The 12891-nt window shown below is 44.8% G+C and overlaps 1 protein-coding gene across 1 annotated transcript in view; it reads right to left on the reverse strand.

Annotated features, from left to right (window-relative positions):
* The window catches only part of QSOX2 (quiescin sulfhydryl oxidase 2), a 90120-nt gene that overhangs the window by 56450 nt on the left and 20779 nt on the right, over nt 1-12891 (reverse strand). Inside the window, exons 2-3 of the mRNA XM_054393243.1 lie at nt 3153-3384; nt 74-315 (exon numbers count right to left, since the gene is read on the reverse strand). Coding sequence (XP_054249218.1) covers nt 74-315; nt 3153-3384 — 474 coding nt within the window. The remainder of the gene's footprint in view (nt 1-73; nt 316-3152; nt 3385-12891) is intronic.

A 12891-nucleotide genomic window follows, 5' to 3' on the forward strand; every position in this document is an offset into this window, starting at 1 on the left:
GCTAAAGCACGGAGGGGTTTATTGTACCGTGGAGGAAGGGAGGGAGGCCCGAGCTACGTGTTGCTTTCCAGACCCGGAGTTTTGTCTGGGAGGGGGGCGCCGGGGACTCGCCGCCTCTTCCCGTTCCCGCTCCCGCTCCCGCCCCCCGCGGCACCGACGGCCCCGCAGGCGACGGGCGGCGCGACCGGCAGGGGGCGCCCCTGGGGGAGTCGGGATGACGGCGTCCCCTGGCGGACGCCCTAGGATCTCCGCAGCCCTCGGCCCAGCTCCCCGGCGCTGCCGCCGCTCCGGAAGTGGGTGGGAAGGCAGAGAGCCCTCGAACAGGAGGGGCAAAGCTTTACCTGCTCATCTTCCAGGTTTCTCAGCCTGCTGGGAGGTTGCATCTAGGGCAAAACGCCTCCCCAAAGCCCCAATCTGAACCTGTCCTATCGATCTCCCAGCTCACCACAAATGGGTGGTTCCCTCTTTCAGTCTGTCTTGTGTGAAAATCTGCCCACTCGGCAATTCTCTGGGTAGGCAATAAAAAGCCGTCTGGCTCCACGCTGAATTGGTGCTATTTATTTTAGCTACGTATGTGTGGTGCGTTTAGCACAGAATAATATATCCAAATTTGTTTACCTTCTAGCAAGGAATCTGGGAGATGGAGAGGCTGGGCTGGTTATCGGCTTCTCGTGCAATAGGTTTGTGTCCACCTCTGAGCTCTTATTCACAGGAAAGCCTTTTTAAAAAGACAAATGGGGGCATTTAATAAATATGCTCTTTGTCGAAATGAAATGGCCCAAGCTTTAGCATCTATTCTCTGCCTCCTTAAGTGTAAGCACTTAACTTCCATATAGCTCTTCTTATCCGCAGATTTCTATGTACATGGTGTTAGGTTTATAATTCCTTTCTTACTTCTGGGAAAGCCCAGGCACCCGAAGGTGAAGTGATGTGTCCAAAATCAGTGGCAAAGCCACAGATAAAATTCAGAGCTGTAGTTTCACAGGTGTAATGAGAGGAGAAGAAAGTGATTAGATCATTACTCAAGTAGATCATTACTTCTCAATGTGATAGGCTCTACTCCAGTTCCATCCATCCTCTCACAATGGGACTGAGGGACTTTTTGGTGCTAACCAAACAGATATATTAGAAAAGTCGCTCACTACCAACATTCTGGCAACCTTCTGATCTAAGCAGATTTGCTGTGATTTCATGGTTCTGCTCTAAGGTTCTAAAGATACTGAACAGCCTGTGGAGCAGTGCTTGCACTTGCCATTGCCAGAAGGTCCCTAGGCTGGCTGAGCTACCTGCTGAGGTGCTGAAGGCACCTCTGCTCTTCTGGGTGTTAGATTTATGAGCTGTGCAGAGACTAAGCCTGCAAACAGCCAAGGTTCCAGTGACTGCTCCCTCTGAGCAGTATGGGTACAGCCTGGCAGCCTCACTGATCAGTAATTTTCCAAGACAACAACGCTTCCATGGGGAGGTGAGACTTAAACACTGCTTTGTAGCTTTGAAGACTTGGGCTATGGTACCTGAGCCTCACTGTTGCATTGTGTCAACATGACCTACCTTGCAATGTGTTGCTCAGATCTTCCCCACTGTTGAGATGCCTCTGTCCTATGCCATGAGAAGTCCATGGTAGTTCTTTGTTCACAGCAACCCCACCAGGCAGAGGAGTGGGCGTTTCCTTCTGTCTGTCTAGGGCTGTTCCTCCCTCAGTGCCACTCATAAAGCTAATCCTGCCCAGTCCATGAAATTCCCTATCTGATGACACACGTAACTCATCAGCATGGGATGCATCCAGAAGCATTTGTATAGTCATTGTCCTGTCTTGCTCATCCTTGAGTGTCTCAGGTTCTGGGACAGAAGATGACTCATTTAAAAGTTCTGAAGTTGTCTCTGTTTTGTCAGCAGGGTCTTTAACCCAGCTTGCCTCATTCAGTCTCTTAGTTGCCATCTCAATTTTTTCTGTGAGTTCCTTGGATAGACTATGTATGGCTTTCAGTCGGTCCTGTTTACTTCTGTATGGAGAAATACTGTTAGCTGAGTCCCTGGAGTACAGTTTTGCATCTTTCTGAGGAAGAGAAAAGCTCAGAGGTATTTGCAGAGCTGGGGGAGAGCAACTCCTCAAGTCTTCACATTTCAGAGGACTCAGAAACCAGCATTCAGATTCCAATGGTGCTGCAGAAGCTAATTCCTGTCTTTTCTTAGGTGATTGAACTGTTTCTAGAAGGTGATTCCTGTTGAAACAAAAAGGAGAAATGTCAGGTTACAAAGTAACAGTATTTCTGCACAGAACAGTATCCTCAGCTAAAGTGCTTTGCAAAAGAAAAAGAAACAAATTTCTCTGTCTAGAGACAGATTTGTCAAAAGATAGATTCAGGATGGAGCATGAACTGCTGACACATAGAGAAGAATCAAGCCTGGGGCTGGCAAGGAATAGTTATTTTTTTAAAAATACAAAGCATAAAAGTAGGCTGAACATTTGCCTCAGCCTGGAAAGCCAGTACATCAATCTCCTTCCATGATCAAAAGATGCTCCTGGGTCCTGTAACTGCTCTGGACTAGGGTGTAGTGAGCCTGATTTTAAGGTCATTTATAAGAGTGCCTTAGCCCATTGCTCCATTTTCTATAGTTTACAACAGAATGCTAAGAAAAGTCTGCTGCATGTGCCGAGAAAGAGGCTTTCTAGGATGCTTTTAGTGTCTGAGTACCTGCCTCTGTGTCCTGTACTTAACAGAGTATGAGATGTTTTATCAACCCAGGCCATGAAACTCCTCTCCAGGATTCCACCACTGGTTTGCTTCTGAAACAGAAAAGACTATTAGTGTAAGCACTAAAGAGCTTGGCAATGTAAGGGTAATATTGGGCTCGTGTTCCACTTAATAATTAATTCATGTAACTGGAAAACACCATGCAGCAAACCACAAACCTGTTCTTTTAACTCAAGCAATAAATATTTCCATGTTTTTGGCCCTGGAGCCATGTGTTCCGGCCTTACTAATGAGCCCAGCAGTTCTTGCCATAATTAGAAGTTAATTGCTCGATTCTTCCAGATAAAACTTTTTCTCCCTGATGCATCAAAGCATTTGGATGAACTATTTCATCTCCTACATGGTGCTGTACTGATCAAGATTGGAGGGGTTTCAATCTGCCACTCCTTTATGACTTACTTGCTCAGGTTTACACTGAGGGCTTTCTTTTGTGGAATCTGTTTCCATGATGAGCTTGTGTGTCTGGTCAGAGTGCGTTTTCTTTCTAACAGCTTCTTTCTGTTTTCTGTATACCTCTTGCAATCTCTTATTTCTCATCTCCATGGCCTGCACCAAAGACTTTTTCTCTTCCAAGCGTTTTTTCTTTCTTTCTTCATTTTTCCGATACATAAATTCCTGCACAACTTCAGGGCTGTAGGGGTGAGGTTTTTTAATGTTTACCCTCCTTTTTGAAGGGTGCTTAAGATTTTCTTCCTCAGCCCCTTTCTGTGCAGGGCTGCTTGAGCCTTTCTGTCTCTGAGGAGATGTGCTTTTCCCTCTGTTGCAGTTTCCTGAGCTGCTAGCCTTGGTTCCATCTTTCCTTAATGAAGATTGTATCTTTTCCCCACTGAAAGCAGATGGAATTGTGCCCCGAGGTCCAGATGAAGGAGAAAGCATCCCTTGGTATAGCTGCAGAACTTCTACTTTTCCTTTCACACTATCTTCAGGGAGCCTGCTATGTCTGTATTCATCATATTCATCATCATATTGGCTTTGCAGGTGTAAGCTTCTGAGTATCTCTTTTATATCCTTGGTTGATGCATTGCAGCCTCTTTCAACAGCTTTGGTAGGGGGTACCAAACAGCTTTTGAATTCAGGACTTTTCCCCACAGGTTCATTTCCCTTTTCCCTGGAGGTGTTTTCCATCATAGATGCTCCTACAAATCCTCTACCAGGTTCTGTGGAAAGCATTTGGAAACAACAGTGGTGTTATTACTCCACAAGGGTAGAGGGAAGGGGCCAGGGAAGGGGAAGTTATTAGCTCCCCTTCTTTTTGGTCAGGGGGTTTCTTGTGCTGTTTATCAATTGTAAATGCCTGTAAATATTCTAAATACTGTATATTTTGTACATATTCATTGCATTTCATTGTAGATTGTAGTTTTCTTGTAAATACAGCTTCATTTGCTTCCAGCTGAGCTGGTCTGGCAATTTAATGTTGGGGGGAATTTTCAACCCACCACACATGTGCATCTCAAGACCTACTTCCTCCTATAGATCTGAAGATTACTTGCATGTGCAGCCCAGGCTTGTATGTCTGTTCTGTGATGTTCTAGGGAGAGGATAAGTCTCTAGGTGTGAAATTTGAAGTTGCAGTGGTCAGTTGTACAAATGATGTGTAGTTTGTGGCCCTTCAGTATAAATAGAATTTAATGTACACAGGCAGTGAAACCTTTTATCTCCCAAACTTCCTATGCTTGTCCAAATAGCACGATGAGAACTCAGTGGCCACCCTCAGCTATTGGAAGACCCAGGAAAGCTCTGCAGCTGTGCCTGGCAAACCAACCCAGATGAAAAACAGAGGATGATAGTATATGCAGCACATGGAGTTGCTGCTGTATCTCTGCTGGGGAGACAGAACCTCTGTCATCATCCAGATGAGTCTTATTTTAAGGACACAGTGCATTTACGTCGTCTCTTTAAAACCACAATGGAATCAATGTGCCAGCTGGCCATGGACCACAGCTCTAGTACTTTTTCTGGGTGGTTGTTCCCCTGACAAGTGAGTTACTGTAAGAGTCATCAAAGATAAATGCTCAGAAGGGCCTTGAAACCTTGTGTTTCAACTAGTTTAATAAACTGCTTTTGTGCTTGTACCAAAGCAAGTGTAGTGGAGGGGTAACTGTACCAAAGGCCATTGCTGTGATCTGCTCTTCAGATGCGCTCTGCAGATTTGGAAGTGGAGGAGGTGGACCAAGCAATTTTCTAGCTAACTTCTGACCTTCTTTCCATGCAGAAGCACCAGGTAGCTTCACACCTGAAACAGAGAACTTGTACTTAATTATTAAACTCTCTCATGTTCTTGGAATGAAAATGGTAATTCTGCTGTAAATCTGGAGTGAGTGGGATAACAAAAATATGATTTTCCTTGTGATCACTTCAAACTCACTCGAGTAAACTGATTAATTTTTAAACTGGTGAGAATCAGCAGGATGCAGGGTGGAGGAATCAATGAGCAACAGAGGATGAGGGACAATGTGTAATGCAAAAATAAACGATGCAGCATGCAGCACAAACAAATTATTCTTGCTTAAGAGGTGGTGTCACTTAATAGACAACATTTATCACTGGTTTACTTCATAATTTCTGATGGCATTCACAGCATGCCAATATTTCCACTGTCATAATTATGTATTTACTGCAAACACTTCTCCAGCAGCAGGTGACTTGTTTAGTACTTATTTGGCTTTTGCATGGAAATCCTCCCCACCAGGTTCTTCTCCAATGAAAATGTTTGAGGTTTCGATTCGATCTTTTGATTTTACTCTTCATTAGGTGTCAGCCTCAGTTCAAAGATGTGCTTCAGTACTAAGTCGATTGACTGAGTCAGGCTTTTCTAGCTCTGTTCAGTAGACTTGTCTATGGGCTGAGCTGAATGTGTGCAGCACCTCTGAGAACCGTCTGTGGGACATGAAGCACTTGCATAGACTGTCTGGCTTTGCTTTGTGAACAGCTGTAAGGCAACATCTTCTCATCTACCAACCCTGGGCTCTGTACCATGGACTTTGGTGGAGTCACTGCCACCTACATCAGCTGAATTTGAGATGCTCTGGAGGCTCTACTTAGTCATGTAGTATAGGTTGTCACAAGAGAAATGTTTTTCAGACAAGGAAGAGCTTCCCTGGCTGTAAGGCTGAAGTCAGTTCCTATAATCATGTGGGCTTGCTTGGAAAGCCTTCAATAAACTTATTTGCTGGATCTATGTGATCTACATCTAGTTCAGTCTCTGACAGCATGAACCATGAATGGAATTGCCAAAATCTGTTCGGTTTGGAGTTGCTGAGATCTATCAGTGTTTTTGGTGAAACACCTTGCTGGATCACTTTGGTTTGTAGTTTAGCAGCATTAAAAATGCAGGATGCATTTCTTTTTACACTTAGTTTCTCTGAATGCAGCTGACAAATGAATATGTAGATCTAACAATCTTCTGTTGTCCAATTTCAATTAAATCTTTCCTTTTTATCTACAAAGCATTTATTAACTACAGAAACCATTATGCCTGAGTTCAAGAGCAATCAGCCTTTCTGCTGAAAACACTTGCTAGAGGAAATCTTTTTATTTAAATATTCTCCTGTTGTGGGTTTGTTTTTTTTTTCAACCCATGAACAGATGAATATTTTATAGCTGTTGTGACTTAATTTTTTGTTAACTACAGCAAATTTATAATTCATCAAATTCCCAAGTACTCTGGCTCTGACCCCTGCCCCTCATTCATCTCTTTGTAGCCCTGCCTTGGCTCTTTCACTGACAGAAACTAATAGCCAATAAAGACACCATGACACTGGCAGTTACAATGATGAATGCTTCATGTGGCATGGTCTTATTATGACCCACTCTCAGAGGAAGATCAAGCCATTTTTCAAACAATCCATTAAAACAAAAAAAAAAAAAAAAAGAAAGAAAAAAAAGGGAAAAAAAAGGAGGGAGAAGGAAATTATTACATATTTCATGCATTTTAAATAGTACTTAGGTAGCAGAGCACAATGATGCTGCTGTGCTCATGATTTCATCTGCATGGTAATTAAACAGCTTGGGTTTTTTCTTTCTGTTTAGCACAACTTACAGACCTGATACCTGGGATAGTGGAAAATGCAACAGCTTTGAATGAGTAGCACCATAGCACTTCCACTATTTGCCTTATTCCTCACAAAGTCTGAATGGGACTATTTCCAGTGCAAAGTTATAGCACTAAATGGGGAAGCCACACTCCCTCTGTACTCAGCCCTGGTGAGTCCACACCTTGAGTGGTCAGTTTTGGGACCACACTTTTGGTGAAGGGTTGGGAGAACAGGTCTTGTGAGAAGCAGCTAAGGGAACTGGGGTTGTGCTGCCTGCAGAAAAGGAGTATGAGAGGAGACCTTCGTGTTCTCTACAACTCTCCAAAAGGAGGCTGGAGTGAGGTGGGTGTTGGGCTCTTCTCCCTAATAATAAGTGACAGGATGAGAGGAAACAGCCTCAAGTTTCACCAGGGGAAATTTAGTTTGGACATTAGAAGAAACTTCTTCACTTAAAGGGTTCTCAAAGACTGGAACAGCCTGCCCAGGGAAGTGGTTGAATCCTCATCTGTGGAGGTGTTTGAAAGATGCACAGATGTGATGCTGATGGACATGGTTTAGTACCAGCCTTGGTAGAGTTAGACAGTGGTTGGACTTGATGATCTAAAGGTCTTTTCCAACCAAAAAGACTCTATGATTCTATGGAATCTACACTTAGACAAACTGGTCAAAAGAAACTGAGAATTGAGACTGGAGGTTGACTTTGTAGTAAGGTTGTGGATAATTCACCCTATGCTTCACTGCTTTGATTCAGTTCCTATTTTGTAGGTCAGAAGATCCCTGCTTTTCGGTGGCACTCAATTCATCAGGGAACAGAGAACTGAATAGGTGACAGACAGCTCTTCCCACCTAGGATGTATGGCTTATTTTTCATTTCTGATGATTTTTAATCATGCCAGGTCTGGAATTCAACAGCTGCAGGCAAAGGCATGACAAATTGCCAGAGGTAACAGGGGCTGGTTGTTGAATAATGCCTGTGGGCACAGACATGAAGCATCCAGCAAATCCTTTGCACATGGAGGGCCTGAGGGAGAGCATGTGGAATTGGCTTGCCAAACTTTAACCCAAAATTCAGTGACATAAATTGGTATCAGGTGGGCAGTCTGATAACCACACCCTGGTGGCCTCAGCATGGTTCACCAACAGCTAAACCAGAAATCATGTCTTGTGTCCTTGTGCTGACAGTGGTCATCTTCTGCCACCTTGAACAGAAGCAGATTTTTAGCTGCTCCCTCAGTATTTTTCTTTGTTACCTGCTTGATGCTACCAGGCTCTGATCCTTGGCTGTCGATCTTAGGATTTTTTCTTATTATTTTAATAACCAGCTAAAGATTTTGGCAGGTGAATGCCCAGCTGCCACTGACCTCCAGTAGTTTCATCCATCAATTTGTGTCATCCTTACCTTTACCTGTTGCTGTTCTCTCCAGAGCAGAGAACTTGGGTGAAGGCTGCCTCTGGCTTTGTCTTTGAATTCTCCATGCTGAGCTCCTCTCTCTTTGGTCTTTAATCAAGAGAAAAAAATATCCACAGAGAAGAATTAGTGTGCAGTTAAAATCAAAGTGGAGACATGACTGCAGTCACCAGCAAACCAAATCCAGTTCCTTTCATTTGCCTGTAACAAACTGTTACGATACAGCATTGCCAACCTGAGATCTTGGAAGACTTTTTATAACCCTTTCCTTGTTCAGGGATGGTAAATTCTTCTCTGCCTGGAGTTTTGTGCTCTTCATCAGACAAGGAGAGAGAAGAGCTCAAGTTCACAGCATTAAAACCTGGACAAACAGAGAGCTGGAACCTGTTAGACTGCAAGGAGCATTGCAACTGCTGGTGCCTGATAGCACTGAGCTCTTGTATATGGGAAGAGCAGAAGCAGGTTTCCTTGACTAGACTGCAGGTACCTGGCAGAAGGACTGTCTGGCAGAGCAACTGTGACACTTTTCTCAGTGGTAAAGTGGAGTCAGACAAATTAAAGAAGCTGCATCTGAACAGAGTACCTGGAGCTGCTAATCTTCAGCCTCAGCCTCTGTTCTGTGAGCTGATCTGTTTGTCTGGTGGTTCCCTACCTCAGTTATGTAAAATGATCTGGGTTAAACCCAAACTAAACTAGCCTTCCCTCTGAGAATGTTCAAAAGAGGCTCAGCAGGGATTGTGGCTTTGGCTTCTGGGTATTAGGAGGGGTAAGGCTTCAGGGTGATGACCAAACAGGCTGCCTGATCCAGCTGAAATGGGGAGACAACAGCATGACATCTGCTCCCACAAGGTGAGCACCATGAAATTCTTCAATACATCACTAGAAAAGGTGAGTTGGAGCAAATCTAAGGGAAGTGCCCCTGGAAGCTGGTGCTGTATGACAGCGATCGCAGTGCCCGATGAATTAACACTAATGCTATTATAGCAATAAGATTTATTATGTACAGCTTTTCAGCTCCTCTTCTCTAGTCTGACATACCCTCAGTAATCCCCCCTGGCTGAAGAGCTTGCTGAGCGGGCAGGCTGGCTGGGCTGGCTGCAGGCAGTCCCCCCTCTCCAGTCTGTGCATCACTTACAGCAATCTGAGATCTTCACTCACACTAAACTGAAGTGACAGCTGTAGCTGGATGGTTCTTCAGCCCCAAATTTAGCAAAGAAGCAGGATAAAGAATTCTAATAATATTTGTTTTCAGATCCACACTAGTTCCACTGAATGAACTGTTAAATCCCTTGTAATGCCTCTAAACTACACAATTCCTGTTTTAAATACCTGTGATGCCTCTTTGCACTCTGTGCTGCTGTTTCCCATTTCATGCTTTATATGTGGCAAAAGGAAGAATGTGGGAGGGAAGGGGAAAAAATAATATATTTGCAGCAAATTGTTTACTATTTTGTGGAAAGAAGTGTATAAATTTGTGCAGTCTGGGGTGTAAATCCAGCAAACTCAGCCAGTAGGTTGATACATAGAGCTCAGGGAGGTTTATAGCTCCCCCAAGGGCTGCAGCAGAAAATGAATTTATCACAGGAACATGGTTGCTGCCCAGCATAAACCAAAGAGTGGGGTGGAAGCTGTGTGGTTAGTTAGGCAGCTGTGCCAAAGCACTGCTACGTAATACATGGCTTCAGCCTTTCTCCAGAGATGCCAGACTGCTACTGACCTCTGTAAACCGGAGCAGGAGGAGCAGACACCACTTTGCACACCTTTCTCTTCAGGGGTCTTTTCTGCAGGGGCTCTTTAGCACAGGCAGGAATCAGGCGCTTCTCTTCCTGAGATGCTGCTCGCTGCTTCCGCTTCTGCTCCTGGATTCTCTTCTTAAGTTGCTCTAACTTATTCTGGGGTGTTTTTTTCCACAACACTTGCAATTTCTGATCATCAGGCTTGCTGGCTGATGAAAGGTGGTATGTAGGAAGCGGGACTGCTGTGGGCATGAGAACATTGCTCCAGCTGCCTCGTGGGACAGCTGATAAGGGACTGGGAGGTGAGCGATGCGGAGAGCAGGGAAATGTTTCCTTTTGTATCGTGTGACCTCCTGAGTCTGACTGCTCACCAAGACTGTCCCTTTGTGGTCTCTGCAGGCTCTTTGCAGGTGACCAAGTCCAAGCTGTGCCTTCACCATTCATAGCCACCAGGCTGCAAGGCGGTGAGCATCCCCTCAGGGGCAGAGGGGTCATTCTGGAGGGGCCAAAGCTCACAGCAGGGCTTCTGAGGAAACAGGTCTGTGACCAAGCAGGGGAGGGAGCAGCACAGTTTCCTTTGCTTGAAAAAGAGAAACAAGATTGAACATGCAGGGTGTGTTGTTAATTAGTCAATAGGCTGAATGACAGCTGAGTTTTTACAGCACGCTCTGAGAGTAATCTCAGTGCCTCCACAGGATCAGTATTTAACCAGTTATCAGCATTTGGGCAAATTAAGATAATATTGGGAAACTGCCAAGCAAACCATGGTCTGATAAGTGTTATCTGTCTGACAAGCATGGGCAGCCAGACTATAACACAGAGAGCTGATGTCAGGGCACTCCCTGGCTGTTCCATGGGCTTCTTGGGCAGCATTTCTGAGGGGGAAATTGTTTGGTGACTTTTTCTTTTTTTTTTAATAATAAGGTGCTAAACTTTTTCTGTGCATCCCAGAATTTCAAACCCCTTCACGTGTGCCTTCACCTCTTCATCCACCAAATGCTGTACATGAAGGTTATTTACCTGAAGGCTGGAGGAATCTCATTGCTCTGTATCTTGCTCAAAACTGTTGCATCTCTCTTCTCACCATCTACAGCATAGCAAATTTGTGTCAATGTCAAGGTCACAAAGGTTCCTTAACCATTAAATTAAACCTGTTCCTTTTACTGAGGGCTATTCCCTGACCAAACATGGCCCTTTGGACATCTGGGTACAGTTTTGTTCACACCTGGTAACAAGCCTGCCAGCATGGGAGAGTTTGTTTTGTGGTGTACAGCTCTATGTGTACACTGTCTCCATGCTACTCAAGTCTGCAGGGCAGGCTGAAAGTTTGGTTGCTAGCTTGCACTGAAACACATACTGGTGCCCTCAGTACCCTTGAGCTACTTGAGCACCACCAGAGGGTATGGTGTTGAAGTGCGCTCCACCAGCTCACATCATGCCCCTGTCATTCAAACCCAGTGACAAACATTTGTCTCATTTTTCCTTCCCTTGCTCATATGGCTTGGAAGCAAGAAAAAAGTTCTGCATTGCAAACCCACAAGCTCCTTCAAAGCCTCTAGCAGCTCAGCTAACCACACATCTCCTGTTATCCTCATTACAAGGCCAGGGTCCAGGCAGTGAGCCGTTGCCATGAGCATGGTACAAAGCCCTGCTGCTTAGGGAGGGAATAAATATTGAAGGCTGGCAGCTTAAACTGTTCCCAGCCAACAAACCATCTCAAGAACGAATACCCAGCAGATGCAGAAATAATAAGTGAGGTCTGATCTTGTCATTAGCTTTTGAGAGTCTTCTGGAATTTGGTTAAATTTCCTGCTTTTTTCTTATCCCACTTTGCCCTTTAGTGATGATTTTAAACATACTTTGCATTTCCTGCAAAAGTAAGTGAACAAAATGCTGCATTTACATCACTTCAGTTACCTCTAAGAAACAACCTCAGAGGCTAAACACAAGTAGCTTTTAGTTTGCTGTAGCTGGTGTGTATTAATGCTGCCTGGAATCATAGAATTGTTCAGGCTGGAAAAGACCTTTCAGATCCAGTCCAGCCACTAACCAAACACTACCAACTCTGCTGCTAAGCCATGTCCCTCAGCACCACATCGTACATGGCTTTTAAATACCTCCAGGGATGGGGACTCCTCCACTGCCCTGGGCAGCCTGTTCCTTTCCTGGGACAACCCATTCATTGAAGAAATTTTTCTCTATGTCCAATCTAAACCTACCCTGGCACAACCTGGGGCCATTTCCTCTTGTCCTGTCACTTTTTACTTGGGAGAAGAGATCAACCCCCACTTCATCCCAATCTCCTTTCAGGAAGTTGTTGAGAGTAAGAAGGTCTTCCCTGGGACCATTCAGCCAGCTTTCTGTAGGCTGAACAATCCCAGTTCCCTCAGCCACTCCTCACAAGACCTGTTCTCCAGACCCTTCACCAGCTACACTGCACTACACATTCCAGAAATACTCTTCTTGTAGTGAGGGGCCCCAAAATGAACCCACTATTTGAGGTTCAGCCTCACCAGTGCCAAGTACAGGGGGACAGTGCTTGCCCTGATTCTATCTGGCCTCACTATTGCTGATACAAGCCAGGATGCTGTTGGCCTTCTTGGCCACCTTCTTGGCCACCTGGGCATACTGCTGGTATCTTTTGCCCCAGAAAAGTGTGACTCCTTGTGCTATTCCTCTGGGGACATTAGGAGAAAGCTGATGAAAACAGACACTTCCCCCAGTAAAGAGGACCTTTCACTACCTCTTGTCACCTTCCCTCTCATCCAGCACCAAAGCAGCCCCCCTGCCTCAGCAGTTTCCCAGTTAACTCAGAACTCACCAAAGTTTTTTTCATGCCAAAGCTTTCTCCTGGATGCCTGTGATTTGGCACAGCTCCTTGTTTGATGATAAAATTTGTTTTCAATCCTTTGTAGCTGTGAAAAGACAGATTTTTCTTTGGAAAGGAGACATATGGGGTT

This window comes from Indicator indicator, chromosome 28 (assembly GCF_027791375.1).
Source record: "Indicator indicator isolate 239-I01 chromosome 28, UM_Iind_1.1, whole genome shotgun sequence".
Lineage (NCBI taxonomy): Eukaryota > Metazoa > Chordata > Aves > Piciformes > Indicatoridae > Indicator > Indicator indicator.